Raw genomic sequence first — 21,838 nt, forward strand, 5'->3', positions numbered from 1 at the left:
CATGCCTTTTTAGGCACATCACTCAGGTTTTTGAAGACAGCTAAGAAAATGTTTTGGGTAGGGTCCTCCAATGTATCAAGGCATAAGAAATGTCTTCAGACTCTTGGATCCCTGTAGACATAGCTCGCACAGCTAGTGTCTGATGATTAAACTTTCCCCACATGTCCGTATTCCAGAACAATGAGATCAGTAGATCCAGGCAAGCCTACAAAGGGAACAGATGTTAACTGCAAACAATTACATTTTCTAAAGTATTAGGTGATTTAATTAACATCTGACTCCAGCAGATGGTAAATTCTGAGGAAAGAGATGGCCTCCGTGTTGTTCGTGTTTATGTTTTTGAATAGTTGTCCCTCAAATATTTCTTGAATTAACGATTCAATTTCTCAAATTAAGTCTTGCCCTCAAATAGCATAAGTGACCAAAGCACCTGGGAATCAATTCAACGGTTTATTTGAAGATACCATAGGGTCCTAACTTGAGGTAGACTCTTTACTCAGTAATTGCCAGTGTCTGGAACTACTTCTGAAAACAAGCTATTCTCGCCCAACAGGCGTGGCTCAGTGGTTGACAGTCAACCTATGAACCAGGAGGCTACGGCTCCATTTCTTGTCAGGGCACATGCCCTGGTTATGGGCTCGATCCCCAGTGTGGGATGTGCAGGAGGCAGCTGATCAATGATTCTCTCTCATCATTGATGTTTCTATCTCCCTCTCCCTTGCTCTTTGAAATCAATAAAAATATATTAAAAAAATAATAAAAGCAAGCTATTGTCCATGCTCTTGGTTTAAAAGAAATAGAGAAGTAAATGATAGACCCTAGATTGGGCTTGAACAAGGGGCATTGACCTTGTTTCTGCCATAACTTACTGCATTGTAGCCTCTAGCTGCTGTATCAGTTGTTTGTCCACGTGGCGACAGAACAGGGGAAGGAGGTTGGTGGGAAAGGCTAGGGGTTCAGCCAAAGAGGCTGTAGGCATCTGAGCTATTTCCCAGGCGATCAAAATCACTATGTCTGTCCTGGAGACCAGAGAGGAGGAAATACATCAAAGTATTTGTATTTATGCAGGAAACAGACCCAAAGCCAAGATCCTTATTACCGTTTAACACCACCATCACCCTCTATGCATGTAGCAAATAAGGGAGAACATTTGCACATTTGACATATGCCGGGGCACAGCTTAATGCTTTACACATCATTTTTCTTAAATCTTAAGAACTCTAAGGGGCTAGTACTGTCATCCCTAGATCCCTAGTTTGTAAATGAGGAAACAGGCTAAGAAAAGGTTAAGTAACATTCCCAAAACTTAGAGTGCTAATAAGTGATGGAGGCAAAATTCAAACGTAGATCTGTTTGATGCTAAAGCTTGTCCCCTTAATTACTATGTTACACTGCCTCCCATGGAAAATAAACTCTAGGGGACTATAAGGAGGGGAAAAGGCAGAGCAGCTACAACTCTGGGAATTTTCCCTTTGACCAACTTCTTGCCTGATGTTTGAATACACTACTCAGGAAATATCTCATCTGGCCCAGCCTATACATCCCAGATGTACTGAAATAATACGTACAGGTCATTATGATCTTACCAAGCTGTATGGTCACTGCTGGGTTCCTCCAGGGATGGATCCAGGGATACCAGCTGTGCCCCATGACTCAGCAGGGTGTAGAGCAAAGATATTCCAAACTGCAAGTGATAAAGTACCCAGGGGAAATGAGTTCATCCAAGGCATCCGGTGCTTACCTGGCTCTGTCTTCCCAACTAAAAGGACAAGTTTACGTGCACAAATGGAGTCCAACACCCGTACAACTGGTCAGAGTTTACACTGGCTGGCCGAAGAACTCTCAGACCTTTCACTGCTCTGAACTGCCCTGAAGATTCTTCTGGGGAGTGTACTAGATGCACACTCATGAGTTCTGCCCCCAGAGTCTGTAAATTAGGAATGGACCTGGGAATCTGATGCAGGTTGTCTGCTGACCACACTTTAAGAAGCACTGTTTTAGGAAAGAGCTTCAGAGAGAGGTTCATAAGACAATCCACTGGCATATTAGAAGATATCAGAACTTCATATCTAGTCTCATCTTTTAAAATGTTCTACTTGTGTATTTATTACGTGCCTAATATTAGTATAGTGTTACATATAAACTGCTTATAAATACACACTTAGGTGATATGGGTCAGAATTTATTTCTATTAAAACTTTAGTGACTTCTGCTCTAGAGGTCTACAGCAGCACCATCACCAGAGAGCTTTTTAGGAGAGCAGATGTGTGGGCCCCACCCCGGTCTACTCAATGACTCAGGCAGTGGGCCCAAGGTGATCCTAATGCTCACTAGAAGTTGATAAGCACTGGAAAGGATAAACGGGGGAGAGGAGGAGACTGCAGAGATGAAAACATTCCCTCATTTATTCCTTGCCAGTGATAACAGCCTGGAGACCATCTATGGCAGCAGTTCTCAACCTGTGGGTCGCGGCCCCTTTGGGGGTTGAATGACCCTTTCACAGGGGTAGCCTAAGACCATCAGAAAACACATATATAATTACATATTGTTTTTGTGATTAGTCACTATGCTTTAATTATGTTCAATTTGTAACAATGAAATTGGGGGTCACCACAACATGAGGAACTGTATTAAAGGGTCGTGGCATTAGGAAGGTTGAGAACCACTGATCTATGGAAAGACAAAAGCCTCCCAGAAAAAGAAAAAAAAAGCCTCCCAGATATATTACCTGATTCTGAAGCACCACAGTGACTGGCCGCTCTGAGGAGCCAGGTGGAAGCAGCATTAGTCCCTGAAGTCCTTGGAGGAGTTCTTGGAAGGTCAAGTGTCTGATATATTTGCCCAGAGGCTTGAATAACATTTGTAGGACCTACAGGAAGGTCAGTGAGTGCCTCTCTCAGACTTTATTACAACTTCACCTCCTCCCACCTTGCCTTCCATCCCTTTTCTTGCTGACCTGCCTTGATCACCTACCTGGTCAGGTTATTTACCAGACCTATCACCACTAATGCCCCTCCATCACCAACACTGGTCCTTCAATACCTACTTGTTCTAGGATGCCTTCCCTAAGTAGATACAGGGCTCAATACTTGTCAGGGAGTCCTTATTTTCTCACCCTCCACAGCACACTCACACCTGTATATTTTCTTGTGTTCATTACACCTAAAGATGATCAGCTGTTCCTATAGTTTATTCTGTAACTCCCTCACCTGAGGTGGCAGGGTCGACACCCCTCACTGCCCAGCCTTCTCTGGCATCTCTGGGGGTGGGAACTGGAAGAGGAGAAAAGATCCCTATCTCATCCGTGAAATCATCCTCTTCTCCACTTGGTGCCACAGTACCTGATCAGCTGCATCCCTCTTGACCAGGAGTGGCAGATGGTGGATGATCGCCAGAAGAAGGCTGACAGCTAGATCCCGGGGCAGGAAGGGGAGCAGCCGGGCCACTAGGGCTTTCCCCTTCCTCACTGACAGCACCTGCAGGAAGCCATCTGCTGCCTCCCTACGAGTGAGATAGAGTATTTTCAGGGCTGTACGTAACGGAGAGGGCTACATGCCAGAAAGGAGCAGCTAAAGCAAATTTGCTGATCCTCCCCTTCCTGGGCGGAGGGATGACCTCCCACGCTCACTCCAGGTTGTCCTGCTCCTGGGTCTTTAAGGCCTGGAAGAGCTTCTCAACCTGGTTTCTCTGCTGCTCAGAGTAGCAGGACTGTGGAGGCCCATTCTTCTGGCCCTCCTCTATCTCTAGTAACTGAAGAAACATCTGGGAATTTGAGGGTGGGAAAAGAGGAAGAAGAGGTCAATTTGAGCAATATCCCATTTTCAAGGAGTAGTTAGGAACTCATCTCACCTTCTCAATCCAGGACAACACCCGAAGCCTCTGGCTGCTTGCAGCTCCTATCTCCTAGAAGAAAGAGTCCCCAGCCATCAGCCACACCTCCACAGCAGCAACCCAGACCTCAGGGGAGCTAAACATTGAGCTGGAAAGACTAACACAAAGTCTGATCACACTTCTCCCTCTCTTAGGTCACAATCTGAACTCAAGCATGATGATGCTTAAGACTCTTCTCCAGGTTTCACAGTCATTTGTTTAAGATCATCGAATAAAGACAAAAATCCTCACCGAAAAAAAAAAAAGAGACTCTTCTCCATAACAGGGAGGAGAAAAAAGGGTTCTGGGAAGACGACATTCCTACCGGTTCTGGAGTTCCATGGGGTACAGCATCAATAGCTCTGCGAGGGCTAAAACACGTTGACATGGCCACCTGGCCCAGGGAACCCTCGAATCGAACCACTGCAGGAAAGGAGTCAAGACAGGCATATTTCCCTCTCCTTTCTACCCTCTGTCCACCCAGATGGTCAGCCCAACCCAGCAGGTCAGCCCTGGGCCTACCTGACTCGTAAGCCTCTGCCTTCTGAATGTAAGGTGTTACCAGCTTGAGGGACTCCACCTTGCTCCTTTGTCCAAGCAGCTCTTCATCTGTCTCCTTCTTCTCTAGTTTCTGATAATATTTCTGAGAGCCCATGGAATGTAAAAATGGATACAGTACTCGTGTTCTGAATTTAGAATTAAGGTTCTCAAGTGCAACGTCTTAACGCACCTTTTCCTATAGCATCTATTCCAGAAATGTTCCTGGCACCGTAAGCCATATTTGCAATCATTCTAAAGTACCTTAAACACCCTAGGTCTCATGCTACCATTCATGGGATCCTCATACCAAGGACTTCAAGAGCAAGGTACTGGCCAGCTGGGTGGCTCAGTGGCTGAGTGTTGACCCATGAACCAAGAGGTCACGGGTTCAATTCCAGGTCAGGGCACATGCCCAGGTTGCAAGCTCAATCCCCAGTAGGGGGCATGCAAGAGGCAGCCAATTAATGTTTTTATCTCTCTCCCTTATGTCTCTCTCTCTCTCTCTCTCTCTCTCTCTCTCTCTCTCTCTCTCTCTCAAAAAAAAAAAAAAAAAAAAGAGCCAGGTACCACTTCCAGGTCTGATAGAAAGGCAGAGGCAGAGAGAGAAGTGTAGAGCCAGGAAGCAAACCTGTCCCAGCATCTGCAACCTTCCTGCATTCCTTGTTCCCAAGTTATACACTACCCATCATATATCCTCCACCCCCCGTTTTGATTTTGTGATTCTGCCTGTGCTTTCCAAAGTCACCTTATCTGGTGGCATGGAGACCACCAGTAGCTTGAAGTACAGAGATAGCACTGTTGTCAATTGGCCAGTTTATACTTCTGAGGATTTTCCCAGCAGCTCTGATATTCTCTTAAAGAAATATGTAAAATCCAAGCTGAAATAAAGCCACTGACCGAGACAAACAAGGATTTGAATAAAGCTCCTCTATTTAGGAGCAGAACAAAAAAGGCCAGAATAGCCCTGACCGTATTGGGTCAGTGGATAGAGCGTCGGCCTGCGGACTCAAGGGTCCCAGGTTCGATTCGGGTCAAGGGCATGCATCTTGGTTGTGGGCACATCCCCAGTAGGGGGTGTGCAGGAGGCAGCTGATCGGTGTTTCTGACTCTCTACCCCTCTCCCTTCCTCTCTGTAAAAAATCAATAAAATATATTTAAAAAAAAAAAGGCCAGAATATAAAACAATTTCACTTTCAGTGATCTTGACAGAAAGAGGGGATTTTTGAACCAGGGTAGAAAGAAAAAAAAGAAACTAAATAGGAAGGAGATAAAAGTGGGAACTTCGGTAGCGGGCTCATGGAGGTTGAGGAGAAAAGTGAGACAAAGCTTTGACAACCCCAAAACCCATAAACAAAGATGTGTCCCGTAATAGAGGGTAGATAGGAAACAGGAGGAGGTGAGTCAAAATGTTTGCCATCATTTGTTCAATTCAACAAATCAAATCCTACTATTTCTAAGATCCTTGTATTTTTTATCTAAAATAATAAAGTTAAGCCGAAACCGGTTTGAGTCAGTGGATAGAGCATCGGCCTGCGGACTGAAAGGTCCCAGGTTCAATTCCGGTCAAGGGCATGTACCTGGGTTGCGGGCACATCCCCAGTAGGAGATGTGCGGGAGGCAGCTGATCAATGTTTCTCTCTCATTGATGTTTCTAACTCTCTATCTCTCTCCCTTCCTCTCTGTAAAAAATCAATAAAATATATTTTAAAAAAAGAATAAAGTTAAGTAGATGAATGTTTATAATGACATTTCTAAAGACTCACAAAAGTGTACAAAGGTGTAAAAGTCTATATTCTCAGGCTGAATAGGGGAAATTATTGGCAAAGGATAGAGACAAAATCGCAGAGTGTATTTGGGAAATTGTACACAACCCCATTGGGCTGAATGCAGGAGAACAGAGAGGTGAATGGGGTTGGGATGTCAACTTTAGAAATATGGCCCCTATGAGCTGAAGAGAGAACCTGAGAGGGCCCGTGGAGTCCAGGACCTTTCAACCCCAAGGTTAAAGGCTGGGAAGAGCACACGGGGCTCACCTGGTAGTAATAGTCATCCAGGCAGGGCTTCTCACTCTGCAGCTGAACCATCTGCACTTTTATCACCCAGTCCTTCTCTTTGCGGGTCATGAGGTTAGCATAGGTGTCTGACTGCCGAGACCAGGGCTTCTTGGCTGGGGGCCTTTAAGCCAGGAGGAGCATCCCTTCAGACCCACCCACCCTGCCACCGTGAACTTCCCAAGGGAGTGGAGCTGTCTGGTAAGGATGGGAGAAGGTGCAGAGGTGGGCAGCACTATAGGATTCTTAATTGTGCAGGGACTTGGGGGGAAAAACCCAGCACAAAGATGAGCTGCTTTCAACCCCGGTCCTGGTCTAGGTTTTACCTTGGTGTTCGACTGTGCTTCTGCAGCTGCAAGATCCGTTGGTGTTGAGGGTGGAGCTGGGTCAGATGACTGGGAAGGCTTAGAAAGAAACTTGGGCTGGCTGAAGGCAGGGTCTCAGCTCCCTGCCCCCTCCACTCATTTAGCCTCTGGTAACCTCAGCTGGACATCTAAGGGAACTCTTTCTGTGCTTCCCCAAAGTCACATGAAACATCACAATCCTAGCTCACATTCTCCTCCCAGATATACTTTTCTGCAATTTGGCTGTAGGAAATCTCAACACAGTAGAAAACCATTCTGCCTGGTTGTCTAGAGTTCTAGTCCTGATCTCTGTTCTGCTGTCAGTTAACCCTGAAGTAAGTTATTTTAGTCTCCCTGAGCCTCCATTTCCTCATCTCTGAGGGACTCTACCGCAGACTTTCCTTATTAAGTTTCTATAAGCATATTTCTGTGGTTGCTGGTAGTGTCCCCCACTCCTCCTCAGCCAGGGACCTCTGGAGAACTCAGACTGTTGTGGGTGCTGGGGTGTCTGGCACCCAGAACCAGTACCTGAACCTAGGAGACCATGAGGTTGGTGGGCTGCAGAAGACATATGGGTCTGGTGGGAGCAGTCGAGGTCCAAAGTGCCGCACTGGAGAGCTGGCACGGGGAAGTGTAGGCCGGAAAGGAACTGGCGACAAGTAGTCCAGGGTCTAAGAGGAATTAAAGAGGCATCTCCAGAAACAGAATGCTGCTCTTGCTGCCAAGTCCCTTTCCTGCCTCTGCATTCTCGCCTGCCTTTTCTCCCAAGACCCTCCCTGGACATTTTGCTGTCGTGGGGGAACTTCAAGCCAACTGTGAGGTCACCAGACTGTGGATCCTGTCTTTGTTTCCAACAGGGTTTCACCCCCTAGGGAGCAGCTCTCCAGTCCCTGACAATGTGGGGGCCTGTGCTTTTCCTCCTGTCTGGTCAGCCAACACCTCTTCCTCTCCTCTCTGTGACCGTCTTGTCCCTTCAGCCACTGGGACAATGCTTAGCTGTCTCTTTTCTGACTCACCTCAGAATCGCAGTTTCCTTCTCTTCTCCCTGCAGTATTTCCTGCATTTCTTCCATCCCAGACCACGTTCTCATTATGCCGTTAATTGAAGGGCAAATGCTCTTTCTAGTCCTAAGCTCAGTGCTGCTTATGTGCTGAAATGCAGGGAAGTGGAAGTAGGAACCTAGTTTGTCCTTTTTCTTGTAAATGGCCAGTTGTCCCAGTTCCATCTGTCACTAACCAAGCTTCCCTGCATGATCAGTGTCTCCCACCTCCTATGCCTATTTCTCACTTTGGATGTTTCATCTCCAATCAAGGTCAAGAGCAGACTAAACAACGGAAATAAAGGACACTCGGCTTGCTCCTTCTCAGCACCCAGTCACTTTCTCACACTGTGAAGACTGGAGCTACTCACCTGCCATAGAAAGTGCAAGGAGGCAGGTGACATCCCCAGCACACCAGAGGCCTTGATTCCAGGAGAGCTTGGAAAACCTCTCTGGAATGAGAGGGGAGGAAAGCCAGACTCAAATGAACCTCTGTGGTGTCTTCTAAGTTTATCTATGGTGTCCATAGAGCAGCGGTTCTCAACCTGTGGGTCGCGACCCCTTTGGCGGTCGAATGACCCTTTCACAGGGGTCGCCTAAGACCATCCTGCATATCAGATATTTACATTACGATTCATAACAGTAGCAACATTACAGTTATGAAGTAGCAACGAAAATAATTTTATGGTTGGGTCACAACATGAGGAACTGTATTTAAAGGGCCAGAAGGTTGAGAACCACTGCCATAGAGGGTGGCCACCATTTCCAACACCCAGGACAAAGGCAGCCTGGCCCTCCCTCATAGTCAAAGTCAGCTGGGCCAGGACCCCTGTCCTTTCCTAAGGGAAGCAACACTGGTATCTCAGGAGTAGGTTGAAGGAAGATCTGAGTCCCTTCATTCTATATGGGAATCATTGTCTCTCTCCACTGGTGGTGAGAATCCAAGGGAGTAAATAAATATCAGGAATGGACTGCTGAGACACAGGAGCCCAGGGTCAAAGATGACCCGTCTTCAGCCCAGGAGCAGGGCCAGCGCCTATGGATGGTGCCTAGCCCTGATAGGACTCCCCCTTCCCCCCATTATTAATTTTTAGAGAGAGAGGAAGGGAAAGGGTGGGAGAGGGAGAGAGACAGAAACATCAATGTGAAGTGAAACATCAATCAGCTGCCTCCTACACTCCCCTTACAAGGGATCCAGCCCGAAACCCAGGCATGTACCCTGACCTTTCGTGCACAGTACGATGCCCTATCAACTGATCCACACTGGCCAGGGTTAGGATCTGGATTCTAAGATGAAGATAGCATCAGAAACTAAGTGGGTGACAGGAGGAAAGAGAAGGAAAAAGAGAGTCCCTACTCAGGTTCAAGCCTGAAATAGAAAGTATTAACCCAGGTCCTATCTTAGAAAGGGGAGAAGAAGAGAGAAATGTTAACCACAGTCTGTGAGCCACAAACACTTCGGGCAACCGTCCCTCCAGCCTCTCCTGCCGTGGTACCTGGGTGTTAGTGACAGCACTGAGGATAGCTGGATCCCCGAGCTCTTCCTCCTCTTCATCCACTCCCTCCTCCAGGTCCGTGGCTAGATCTGGATCCAGATCCTCCTCTTCCTCCTCATTTTCTTCCTCCTCCTCCAATTGGGAGGCAGACACCAGCTCCTCCTCAGGAGCCACGGGGCCACAGGACTTGTCTGGGCCTTGGTTTGAGTGGGGGCCTGAGGAAGTAAGCGGCGGGGAGGGAAAGGGAGAGGGCAGGTGTGAGGAGTTAGGTCTAGAGAGTGCTTCTCAGTAGCACTTCTGTCCATGAGCCGTCTTCAGCACTACTTTCAAACAACGCCTCCTGTTCTAAGGTTCAGCTCAGCCTCCATACCCCAGAGGACCCCTACCTGTCCCGGACTAGAGCAAACGGAACCTGGCAGGTGCCAGACACCTGACTTTCTGCATCCCCTCTTTAATTGCCTCATTAGGCATCACCACAGGCTTCTCCACCTGCTCTCCTCCACCTAACAGCCCTTTCTACGCCTCTTTAAGCAACCAATTTCCAGCTGTCCTGACTCACTGCAAATTTAACCCTACTGTGTGCCAGAGACTTTCCATGTATATGTCCATTCATCTCTCACAACCATCATACAAGCCTGTTGTTGATCATTTCACTATGAAGTGAGAAAGGGGGTCCCGGAAAAGTGATTTCAGTCACCCAGCATGATATAGCTAACAAGTAGACGACTTTGGAATCATTCCCAATGATTCTGGACAAGCAAGCCCATGTCCATCCACCGAACCAGAAGAGTAAGTCTCTGCACCCCCAGGCTTTCTATCCAAATACTATGGCTCCCTTAGTGATACCTTCAAGACATGTCATCTTTGCAGGCTGGCAGACTTCCTCCACGGCTGGTGAGAGAGCACTGTCAGCCTCTGGAAGGCAAATCTGGGACAGGGAAGAGACCCAGAGGTACCAGCCTCCTCAGTAAAGATGGCGTGGCACCCTAAAACCTGACTGTCCCCCAGCAAGGTTGTCAAGGGAGTACTGGCCCAGGATCTTGAGGAGTGAGGCTGCCTGAAACCCCCAACCTCTGACCTCATCAACCCAGCTCTAGGCAGCTGTCCAGCAAAAGCCCGGAAGGTAGGGACAGGGCTAGGAGTTGGAAAATCACCCCCACAAACACCACCAGCCTCCCTCTGTGCGGAGGGGCCCCACAGCGGCCTTGCTGCTGACACCCACCACCTGACTGCTGCTGTCCTTTCTGCTCACTTTAGCCATGGCAGCCTGGGCCAGTGCTGGCTTGCTGCCCCTGGCTTTAAGAGTCCCAAACCCTCCCTTACTCTCTTGTTAAAGGGCCAGCATCCCCCAAACACAGCATCTTGATAGAAATAATGAGAACATAATCTTATGGTAAGGAAAACTCTTGAAGGGGCTAGAAAAATAAACTGCAGTTTTAACCATTCAAGGTTTGAGTTCAGTTTATTGGGGTTTATGTTTGGGAGCAGATATTTAAAAGAATCCCTGTTTCCCACCCCCTTCATAGGAACTTTGTGAGGTTTTGTTTCCTTTAATGCGTAGTTTTGCTCCATCAAAATTGGTTAGGAAAATTGGTGGATCCTGGGGAGATTACCTAACAACCAAGTTCTCAGCGCTTCAGGACACTTGTGGATCCCTGCGGCCCACCTGGTGATGCTTGCCCTTCACCTCGTCCCGTGAACTGCTACCCAGCTCTGACTGATGAGGGACCCCTGTGAATTTAGAAGCCAGATCTTCAAATTAAAAACGTTTTTGCATGAATTACACAGACAATCTTGCATCTCCTTGGCTGCTCTAATGGAAAACTGGTTCAGAAGCTGAGGAGTAAAAAGAAAACAGTAACAACAAAAACACATATTAGTACTACCAGTAGACAAAACCCAAGACCCACCTGAACATTATCTAACTCCTAAGTGATGCAGATTCTGTGCCCACATCCTGTATTCAGCTAAAACCACACAAGACTTTGTAGAACTTCTGTATATAAGTAAAAAAAAGCTAATTTCTCTACATTGAGAAGGGAAGTTAGGGCCCTATCATGCTGGTTATAGGACTATGATTCTTTTTTCTTTTCTCTTTTAAAATATGTTTTCATTGATTTTAGAGAGAAAGGAAAGGAGAGGGAGGGAGAGAAACATTGATCGGTTGCCTCCCACATGCGCCCCGACCAGGGATCGAACCCACAACCTGTGTATGCGCCCTAACTGGGAATCAAACCCGGGACCCTTCAGTGCATGGGATCATGCTCCAACCAAATGAGCCACACCGGCCAGGGCAGGACTATGATTCTTGGTGCCCCTAAATAAAAATATTTGTTTCAAAAGATTTGCTGTAAGTCAGAACTATATGGATAGGAGGACATTTTAAGGAGCTTGAAAGTTACTGAAAAACTTTTCAAATACAGTGGGGCCTTGACTTACGAGTTTAATTCGTTCCGTGACGGAGCTCATAACTCAAGTTACTCGTATGTCAAATCAAAAAGTGAACGAGTGAGACACGTGATGCTGGGCTGATGTTGTGGCGTTCACTGTGACGTTCGCTGCGCCAACTAGCGGTGGGGTATCTGAAGCTGGCTCATAACCCGAATTTTAGCTCGCAACTCAAAGCAAAAAATCGGCTGAGAGATGGCTCGTATCTCGAAAAACTCGTTAGTCAGGACACTCGTAAGTCAAGGCCCCACTGTATTAGAATTGGGTTCAGGCCTTTCGGGTAATGTTACTCAGCTCTCATGAACTTCCTAACAGTTCACTTTGGTATTATTAACAAAAGAGCCAAATGGAGAAGTTCAGTGTTCCAGAGTGAGTTATTGTTATAGAGAGAGAGCCACTTGCTGCATGCTGATTTTCATTGTGAAGGGACTTGTTATACCTACTGGTACCTAGAAGGTGAAATAGGGTTTAGTCTTCAAGATAACAGCTTTGCCTTGGCTGTTTGAAATTTCATTTGGGGCCTAGTGGCTTTTGTGAACGTCCCCTACCTTTGCCTGAAGTCATATGTGTCTACTGGCCCCTTACATTTCCTAATCTCCTGCCATAGACTAACTGTGCTACTTAATCTGTGCTACACTTGGGGTACAGCAATGAATAGGCAGATGCCACCCAGGGCCTCTTAGAGCTTCCAGAAGAATAAGAACTACAGACAGGTAAACAGGATTGTTGGATCAAAAATACATTAGAGCCCTAGCCGGTTTGGCTCAGTGGATCGAGTGTCGGCCTGCGGACTGACTGGTCCCAAATTTGATTCGAGTCAAGGGCACATGCCCAGGTTGCAGGCTCAATCCCATGTGGGGCCTGCAGGAGGCAGCCAATCAATGATTCTGTCATCATTGATATTTCTATCTTTCTCTCCCTCTCCCTTCCTCTCTGAAATCAATTAAAAATATTTTTTAAAATACATTAGAAATGTTTACGTTTGCTGAATAAAACACTGAAGGCCTGTTCTACTTGTATGGGGATATTTCTTTTCTTTCTTTTTATTTCTTATGGGGATATTTTTAATCCATAGTTTCAGTTTCTTTAATGGCTGTAGATCTATTCCAGTTTCCAGTTTCTTCTTGGGGTTGTGCTATTAAATTATATAATTTCTAGGAATGTGTCCATTTCTTATAAGTTCAAATTTATTGGCATAAAGTTGTTCATAGTATGAGGGTATTTTTTAAATCCATGCTTAAATCTGTACTTTGTCCCCCTTTCATTCCTAACAATATTTATTATCCCCTCTTTTTCCTTCTTTCCAGTTTGTCTATTTTATTGGTCTTTAAAAACACACACACACATAAGTCAGAGATTTTGCAGGAAGTAGACAGTTCACTAAAATTGGGTAATTTGAGTAGGATTTAATAAAGAGGTATTTATAAAGGTGTAGAAAGAATATAGCACCAATATAAGGAATAGTACAGTACCCTGGGACTCGTAATAGTTGGCGGTTACCACTTTAGGTCAAGGGCCAGAGGATGGAGCCATTACCAAAACCTGGGGACAGAGAAGGCTGCCTGGTAGGCAGATAATTTCAACCTCTATTTCACTTGGGCGCCAGGGTGGCAGCCCTCTCCTGAATCATATCCACTCTCTCTGAGATCTGTATCTGCTTTCTTCTTGCCTCTTGAGGCCTAGGCGTGGCAAAGGCTCCCCACTCTTGCTAGCCCCAGCGGTGCTTCACTTTCCTTTATGAATTCCCCTGAACCCTGCTCACATTTTGGTAAGTGTGCCTGTCACCAAATTCCCCTCAGCTACCTGACTCAGATGTGCTATTTGTTTCCTATCAGGGCCCTGACGGACACCCATCTCCATCTCTGTTGCCAATAAATTTGAACTTACAGGAAATGGACACATTCCTAGAAATTATATAATTTAATGATACAACCCCAAGAAGAAACTGGAATAGATCTGCAGCCATTAAAGAAAGTGAAACTATTTTCTTTGTCATTGTTAACTTCCTCTCCCTCCGTCAAACATCAGTGTTCTAAAACATAATCGTGTCCTCAAGTCCCCTGTATGACTCCCATCTCTTTATTTTCAGCTGTCACCTCAGCTCTTACATTATGGAGAAAACAGAGGCCATGTGGGCTGATCTACTTTAATTTATAGTTGGAGGAAATATATATGTGTGCAGGCCCAGGCCTCCTCACCTCATTCTAGTCCAGCCTCTTTTTCTGGATCCTGTGCCCTCCGGCCACTTCAGTCATGCTTCTCTACTCTGTCTTCAGTTTCTCTATTTTTTCTTCTTTCTTTTTCTTATAGCATAGCATGGGAATGTCAGGATGTGTTCACTTTTTACAAACAAAATCCCTTTTTTGTTCCTGTTTCTTATTTTCACTGCCCCTTATCTTTCTCCTACCAAACAAGCCAAGTTTCTCCATTTCAACTCACATAATTTCTTCAGCTACTGCTCTCTGGCTTTTGAATAAATAGGATTACTTAAGCAGATAAAAGTAAAGACTTTACTTTCACATTTACACTTGATATTAGCCAAAAGGCTGAAAAGCGACTTTACTTTCACATTTGAATTACATTTGTTTCACATGGAAGACTGCCTGAAACAAGTTGGAAGAAACTATTAATGATCTTGACTATAACTGTTTATTTCATTTTCAGCCTACTTAAAAAATATATTTTTATTTATTTCAGAGAGTAAGGGAGAGAGATAAATATCAATGATGAGAGAGAATCATTGATTGGCTGCCTTCTGCAAGCCCCACACTGGGGATCAAACCCACAACCTGGGTACGTGACCTGATCAGGTATTGAACTGTGACCTCCCGGTTCATAGATTGATGCTCAACCACTGAGCTACACCGGCTAGGCCAGCCTTTTTTTTTTTTCTTCAACATTAAAATAGTTTGGAGTTTTAAGTTCTATTCTACTTATCCTATATAATAAAGAGCTAACATGCTAATTAGACTGAACAGCAGAACAACTGTCCAGACATCCTTCTGAACGACCTTCCAGACAAAGCTGGGGCTGCAAGAGCTGGCTGAGGCTGCGAGGGCCTGCGAGGGCCAGCTGGGGCAGCTGGGGCTGCTAGGCCTGAGCCCCCTGCATGAATTTCGTGCATCAAGCCTCTAGTCCTATGTAATAAAAGGCTAATATGCAAATTGTTCCCTCGACTGGGTGTTTGACCAGGAGTTCGACCATGGGTGGGGCCAGCCCACCAACTGGCCGCAGCCCCTCCCCCCAGCCAGCCTGGCCTAATTGACCCGATTGGTGCGGGCCAGCTGGACCCCACCCATGCACAAATGCATGCACTGGGCCTCTAGTCTTTAAATGAATGATTTAGCATAAAACTTAAATGGCTGACATCACCACTAAATTGTTTGTGGACCAGAAATATATTAATAAGCAGCTCCATTGTATATTTCAATCATGATCTTCAAATACTCTAAGCAGAATTTGGATATGACTCCATTTGTTTAACCCTGACTTGATGCTGATGATGGTTCCAGGATATCTCTGGTTTCATATTCAACACATCTGTACCTATAATATATTCCCTCCTATTCTTGCTCCTGTTTCTCCATGTTACCCAGGATTAATGAAAAGAAAGTCACCTTTCAGAAAGGGCAATAAATATTACAGTCATCAACTTCAGTTTCTACCATGGGTACTCCTGATTTACTCTGTTCAAAAGCTGAGGGTTACTTCCTGGAGCGGCAAGACAAAAATCAACATCCTATCCTGCTCTATCTAAACCCTGGTAGTTGATCTCCAGCGAGGCCATCAGGGATATGTTGAGGAGGACTGAGGCTGGACCAGGAGCCAGCTGGCTCTTGGCACTCATTGTGTGCACTCCTTCAAGCTGGCTGAGGATCTCCAGGTCGCAGCAGGATGGTCACTTCTGTTCTACACCTCCTCGGCCTCTGTCCCTTCAGGACTCTCTTCCTCCTAACACTTTATTTTGAAAACTTTCAATCCTACAAAAAAAGTTGAGAGAACGATAAAACTAACCTCTGTTCATCCTTCACCTAGCAGTTGATAACATTTTGCTTAACAAATATTCTTCGATAAGCTCCTTCTCTGTTACATCAGGCAGTGTCTGTTTCTAGTGACTAGGGACTTTGGCTGCCAGAACCACAAACAGGAAATTCTGAGAAACATGTGACAAACTGTTCAACCTAACTGCCTTTTAAAAAATTACATAGCAAGAGAAGGAAATACAATTTTTCCATGATAATAACCCTCTTGGGACAGGGTGTTGGGGGAGAAGTTCCCTCTGTTATTCTACCGTGGAATGTAACCTGGCACTAAGTCTGGCGGGCAGTTTCACAGTGTGCTGGATGTTACAACAGGGAAAAACCGGAACTGTCCCCGATACAGATTTCTGTTAAAAAAAAAAAAAAAAAAGTATTGGTATATTCATATAATGAATACTATGAAAGCATGAAAAAAAACATATAACTCTCGATAGAAATAAATTGCCCAAGATATATAGGTAAATAAAAATGCTGTTTGCAAAAAAATATATGCGGGGGGGGGGGGGGAGGGGGCGCCCCACCCTCTCCGCGGAGGGCTTCCACCCCGGGCCCTGCACGCCACACTAGCAGCCACCCGGCTGGGCTGTCCCTCACGGGCGAGGGCGTCTCCTGCTCGGTCAGCACCGCCAGCGGCGGCCAGATGCAGGCGGACCGAGGAGTCCGGGCGCCGCGGGGAGCCAGGAGCCCGGAGCCCGGGCTGGGAGCCCCGTGGTCCCGGCAGAGCGCCGGTTGAAGATGCGGAGACGTACGGAGAAGAGCATGGTGAACAGGCACATTTTTCTACAACAAACTAGTCTCTAACTGGGACCATATCAAGACGCTGAAAAAGAGGTGATAATGAAAGTGGAGGATCACGAGGGAGACAGATTGCAGTGTTGTCGGCTCTGCAGCAGTCTCCTCGCAGCTCTGGGTCGCTGGGTCCAGAAAGAGTGGGGCGGGGCATCTTCACGTCCAAAGCAGAACTCAGCATTTTCATACGTGGACTCTGAGTCACTGGTTCAAGTCCTTCCAGAACTGCCTCTCTCACTCCGACTCCATGTTGCTGCTGAATTGGTCCAGGCTGCCTTCCTTCGGTGAAACCAAAGAAAAGCGATGAAGGCAAGGGACTAGGCATGCAGTTAAAAGGGCCATTTGGGCCTGGAGGAAAGGGGTCCGCGTTGGAGCTGAAATCTGTGGCTGCTAGTTTACAAGCATGCCCCAAGCCAGGGAGTTCCGTCAGGCTTACTGCCTTTAACACACCGACCTCTGTGTTTGACAACATCCAAAATAACGCGCGTAAGAGGCTCTCTGGCTTAGTAATCCAAGTAAGGGCGCTTGTTTCCAGCCTCCTTCCTCTCAGCGTTTACAGCACAGCAAGTGCTGCTGCTGAAGACAATAGAGCAAGCAACAAGCTATGAATTTGGCCAGAATAAACAAAGGCTGGTAAAAAAATTATATATATATGGCAAAAAATGTATACATACTTTAAAAGCTGATAGCTCAATTTTGAAAATGAAATGTATTTTAATAAACACTGCCTTTATAATTATTCAAAGTGTGTGTATACATTTTGGGGGGATACTCTACATATGCAGAATGATTACGTATTTCTAAACACATATATCTAGACATATCTACATATGAATAGGCAAAATCTGGGAACAAACATTTAATTCATTAACAGTGGTTATCTTTGGGTGGTAGGATAACAGGTAATTTAAATTTTTATCTTTATTCTTACTTATATTGTCTGAACTTTCCATAACGAATATAAAATTTATAATTAGAAAAAATAAAGCGATGTGGACAAGCTTTTTAAAGTATCAAAAAAAAAAATGCCCAAAAGACAAACAACAAAGAAAAACAACAACTCTATCTCCATCGGCCCCTGTATCATGGTTTAAAGTCCATGTTTATCCCCTCGGCACCAAAGTCCTCTGCAGGCTCTTTAACTCCTCCAGGTGGAGGTAGTGGCTTCCCTGGTATCATGATCTATTATAGGGCTATAAACCAGAGCCTATGAGCACCTTGAGGAAAGAATTTTCCCCAGTACCAGCTCAATGTTCAGCACCTAGTAAGGTGCTCAATAGAGGTTTGTTGAATGACTGAGTGATTGTGATGAGCACTGAGATTTGACAAATAGGTTAGGGCCAGGTTAAGAAGTAATAAGCCAAAACTTTGAGGAACCTTTGCCCTGGGGATTAGAGGGCTCCTTTTGTTATTCTCATTACCTCTTCAACCTGGGCAACAGCCAGTGGAGCAAGAGTAGTTTGACTCATTTGGTTCATAGTGTCTATGAGATAGTCCAGCAATGGCAGTACCATCAGGGGCTGACCCAACTCAGTGGGGACAGTAATAGAAGGGAGAGAACTAAATCTCCTGGTCAGTTCAGGCTTTGGGAAACTTCTACCCTCTCAGCTGTTGAGCTGATGATAACCCTCCCTCTCAAACATGAGTGTGTTCAAAATGCTCCGTGTGGCTAGCCTAGTTAACTAACAGGTAAACTTGACTTTGCAAAGGCAAATAATATTCTTCATAGTTGTAATTTAAAAATTCCTCACTTTCCAGCCCTGACTGGTTTGGCTCAGTGGATAGAGCATCTGCCTGCGGACTGAAAGGTCCCAGGTTCGATTCCAGCCAAGGGCATGTACCTTGCTTGCAGGCACACCCCCTGTAGGGGGTTGTGCAAGAGGCAGCAGATCAATGTTTCTCTCTCATTGATGTTTCTAACTCTCTATCCCTCTCTCTTCCTCTCTGTAAAAAACCAATAAAATATATTTAAAAATAATTCCTCACTTTCCAAACTAAATACAAGATCTAAGAGAGATAGGGACCAAATTTTAACACTGGTTTCTGAGGGGAGGAGAGTGAGATGGGAGGAGACCCATAAGGGGAATTTTCACTTTCACTCCGTAGACCTCGAGTTGTTTGCCTTTTTACAATGGGCATACATTTGTGTATTAGGTTTACAATTAAAAATTAAAAATACTTTAAACACGGTAGTACTACGGTTCTTGACTTCTCCTCACCTTCCCATACGCTTTTAATCCTCATCTTGATCTCCAACCCACCCAAATAAACTCCTTCCATGTACCTCTTCTCAGAAAATGATCCAGTGGAAATTGTGAGGCCTTTGGAATCAGACCAGCGTTTGAATCCCAACTCAGTGTGAATGTGGTTAAGCATCTTACTTCTCTGAGTCTAGTCTCCTTATTTGTGTGGATGGAAGCGACACCTACCTTCTCAATTTTTGTGTAGTTTGGGTCAGCAGCTTTGCTCATTTAACGTGTATGCGAATCACCTGGGATGTTGTTAAAATGCAGACTCTTGTTTGGTAGGTCTGAAGTGGGCCCAAGCGTCTGCATTCCTAAGAACTCCTAGGTGGTGTTGATGGGAGTGATGCATGGATCATACTTTGAATTGCAAGGGATTAACGACCTAACAAATGAGGAAGCCCTGTCACAGATGTCCCACCTATGCTTGTTCCTCTCCTCTTGGGTGGGCCTGACCTTCTGGCTGTTGGAATGAGCTCATCTCAGAAAATTCCCGAGATCCACGCAGGTGCAGCCCAACACATCCGAGCTTTAACCTATTCCTATTGTATCTCAACTTTAATAGTCTTCTTTTCTTCCTAAGTACTTCATTTGTTTTTTGCCTAACAACAATATGGGCATCTGTATTGATAGGTTTTTTTTTTTTTAAAAAAAAGCTTTATTGATATATAATTGATATACAATAAATTACACTTAAAGTGTATCATTTAACAACTTCTAATATACATATACACCTATGAAATAATCATAAAACTAGAGATAATGAGCATATCCATCAGCTCCCATGTTTCTTAATTTTCCTGATGATCCCCCCCAGCCCTCAAAAACTAATTTGCTTTCTGTTACATAGATTAGTTTGCCTTTTCTAAAGAGTTTTATATAAAGAGTTCATGCAGTATATATTCTTATTTTTTTGGGGGGGGGGGTGTGGGGAGCCTGGCTACTTTCTTTCTTTCTTTTTTTTTTTTTGGAATCAGGATCTTTATTAATGTTTTCCTTTTAATAACACGGGAGGAAATAAGCACATACAAAATTTCATCCAAATTGTCATCACTAGATTCTGATGATACTGATTGTAAGAGAGTCTGAAGAAGATGCAATGGAGAAATAAGGAATAAGTTTTTCTGTAAATTTGTCAGCGATTCCGTACATATATGACCAGTTATTCAAATTATAAAATGAAATCTCTCCCAACTCATAGTCCAGAAAAATGCCAATCTTCCGTTGTCCTGTAGGGACAACGCCACATGTCCGAGTCAAGAGCTGATGTTGCCAGTATCCATTGTTTGCCGATGGTGATATGGGAGTATTTATGATGAAGGATTCTTTACACACACCTAAGAAACATTCACCTGCGCCTATTACTTTTACTGCCCAAAAATGCCTGCCAGCATCCATTTCCTCAGAACTCAGGACAGCTGGGGAAGAAGGCAGTGCCTGGGGATTAGGAAGACCATCTGGGCTCCTGTAGGTCACACTTTTTCTATCACTTGACATAATGAGGTCTGGATGGGCAGTTTCAGGATCCAGTGTCAACTCTACCTGAAAGGTGCCAATCATTTTGTGCAGGCCCAGGTAATGTGGGGGGAGAGTGAAAATCTCCTTCTGTAATTCACATGAAAACACCGCTGGGGTCTCTTGGTTTCCATAGCTGTTGTGGATCCTTTCAATACCTGCGAGTAAATCCTCATCTGTCTGCAAACACTTCTCTTCTGTTTTACTTAACAGACTGCTTAGCCTGAACGTATGGTGTGAAATTTGCCTTTCATTTTCAGTTAGTTTTTCTTGAGCATCATTCTCTTCCATAAGTAGATCTTTATCAATTTCATTGTGCTCTACTTCTAAGAAACTCTTAATTTCTTCACATTCATAGTCCAATTCCTCCATCCGTTTTTCCATCTTTCTCTTTACTTCCCAAGTATTTTCATCTTGTTTTTTATATACAGTTTCAGCATTTTCAAGGCTATTAGTGAGGGTCCCAATGTGCCTTTTGAGGATCTCCCTGTGACTGGCTGCAGCTTCCTCAATGGGGATCAGGGGCTGATCCGGGGGGTCTAAGGAGCCCTTGCACTGGGCACACAGCAGCTCCAGGCTTTTCTCACAGAACAGGGTCAGAACCTCATTGTGCTTCGCACACAGGGGTATTTCTTCCTGCATTTTCCTCTGGCTCCCTGAGGTGGGAATCTGCTTAACAATCTCAGTCATGTAACATAAATGGGTGTTCCTCTTCAAGCTCCTGTCAGGGCAGTGGTGGAGGCAGACAGGACAGGGAAAGGTGCCCTGTAGACCTTCCCAGCGCTGGTGGATGCAGGAGGGACAGAAGTTGTGCCCACAGGCAGTGGTCACTGGGTCTCTCAGGTAATCCAGGCAGATGGGACAGCTGGCCTCTGCTTGGAGCTTGGCCAGGGAAGCTGCAAAGGCCATGGTGCAGTGAAGGTGTCTATCAGAAGAGACTCCCTGCAGCCAGTGCGATCCTCCAGGAGCGAGGAAAAGTGAGAAGCTGAGGTCTGCTCAGGCCTCCCTCTCTGTGCAAATCAGTAGGAGCTTCCAGGAACAGTTCCAGTGGGCAGCTGACGTCCAGTCTTCTGTCACCTACTCCTGTAGTTAATGTCAGGTTCCCCAAGTGAAGATCAGCTGTGGACTCTGGTCAAAATCCAAGCACCACCCAAGTCATAAGTGGTTTCTGGAGCCTGCTCCTTTGAGTGAGTCCCTGAAGTGTCTCTCCAAGAAGAGTCTCTGAAGCCAGTCTCCTACCCGTTGAATGCTTAGTAATGTGAGCCTGGCCTATATATACCACTAGGAGGGTTAATCTCTTTAAGACCTCACCCACCAAAGGCTCCTCCCTGGAGGTGAGACACGTGGGCCAGGGTGGGGGTAGGAGGATGTTCAGAAGTCTGTTTGATGTGATCTCCTCTTATTCCTCCAGGGGAATAAGAAGGTTACCGGGGACTAACCTTGTTAATATGCATAATCTAATT

The 21,838-nt window shown here is 45.4% G+C and overlaps 2 protein-coding genes across 3 annotated transcripts; both read right to left on the reverse strand.

The window, feature by feature from the left end:
* PATL2 (PAT1 homolog 2) lies at positions 1-9,414 on the reverse strand. 2 transcript variants are annotated; one of them, XM_036299949.1, is made up of 11 exons: positions 6,788-7,463; positions 6,444-6,585; positions 4,393-4,513; positions 4,196-4,293; positions 3,850-3,903; positions 3,629-3,762; positions 3,342-3,501; positions 2,729-2,869; positions 1,587-1,684; positions 870-1,019; positions 1-205 (listed from the first exon to the last, which is right to left on the reverse strand). In XM_036299949.1, exons 2-11 carry the CDS (start codon positions 6,531-6,533, stop codon positions 187-189), a joined length of 1,065 nt encoding a protein of 354 aa, XP_036155842.1. In that variant the 5' UTR covers positions 6,534-6,585; positions 6,788-7,463; the 3' UTR covers positions 1-186. The 2 variants fall into 2 exon arrangements, with proteins under 2 accessions (XP_036155842.1, XP_036155849.1); XM_036299956.1 differs by lacking the exons at positions 1-205; positions 870-1,019; positions 1,587-1,684 and adding exons at positions 8,216-8,296; positions 9,341-9,414 and having other exon boundaries at positions 2,758-3,501; positions 6,788-6,865; positions 7,334-7,476.
* Positions 9,415-19,913: 10,499 nt separating this feature from the next.
* On the reverse strand, positions 19,914-21,284 carry LOC118665039 (tripartite motif-containing protein 60-like). The gene has a single exon (XM_036325881.1). It carries the CDS (start codon positions 21,282-21,284, stop codon positions 19,914-19,916), a length of 1,371 nt encoding a protein of 456 aa, XP_036181774.1.
* Positions 21,285-21,838: the final 554 nt, after the last annotated feature.

Source organism: Myotis myotis, unplaced genomic scaffold (assembly GCF_014108235.1).
Source record: "Myotis myotis isolate mMyoMyo1 unplaced genomic scaffold, mMyoMyo1.p scaffold_m19_p_1, whole genome shotgun sequence".
Classification (NCBI taxonomy): domain Eukaryota; kingdom Metazoa; phylum Chordata; class Mammalia; order Chiroptera; family Vespertilionidae; genus Myotis; species Myotis myotis.

Coding starts and splice junctions, on each gene's coding strand:
- PATL2 (XM_036299949.1), bottom strand. CDS start 6,533: ATGACCCGCAAAGAGAAGGACTGGGTGATAAAAGTGCAGATGGTTCAG. Junction 4,294..4,392: donor GGCAGAGGCTTACGAGTCAG/GTAGGCCCAGGG, acceptor CCTTTCCTGCAG/TGGTTCGATTCGAGGGTTCC. Junction 2,870..3,341: donor AGAGGGATGCAGCTGATCAG/GTACTGTGGCAC, acceptor ACCTTCCTGTAG/GTCCTACAAATGTTATTCAA.
- LOC118665039 (XM_036325881.1), bottom strand. CDS start 21,284: ATGGCCTTTGCAGCTTCCCTGGCCAAGCTCCAAGCAGAGGCCAGCTGT.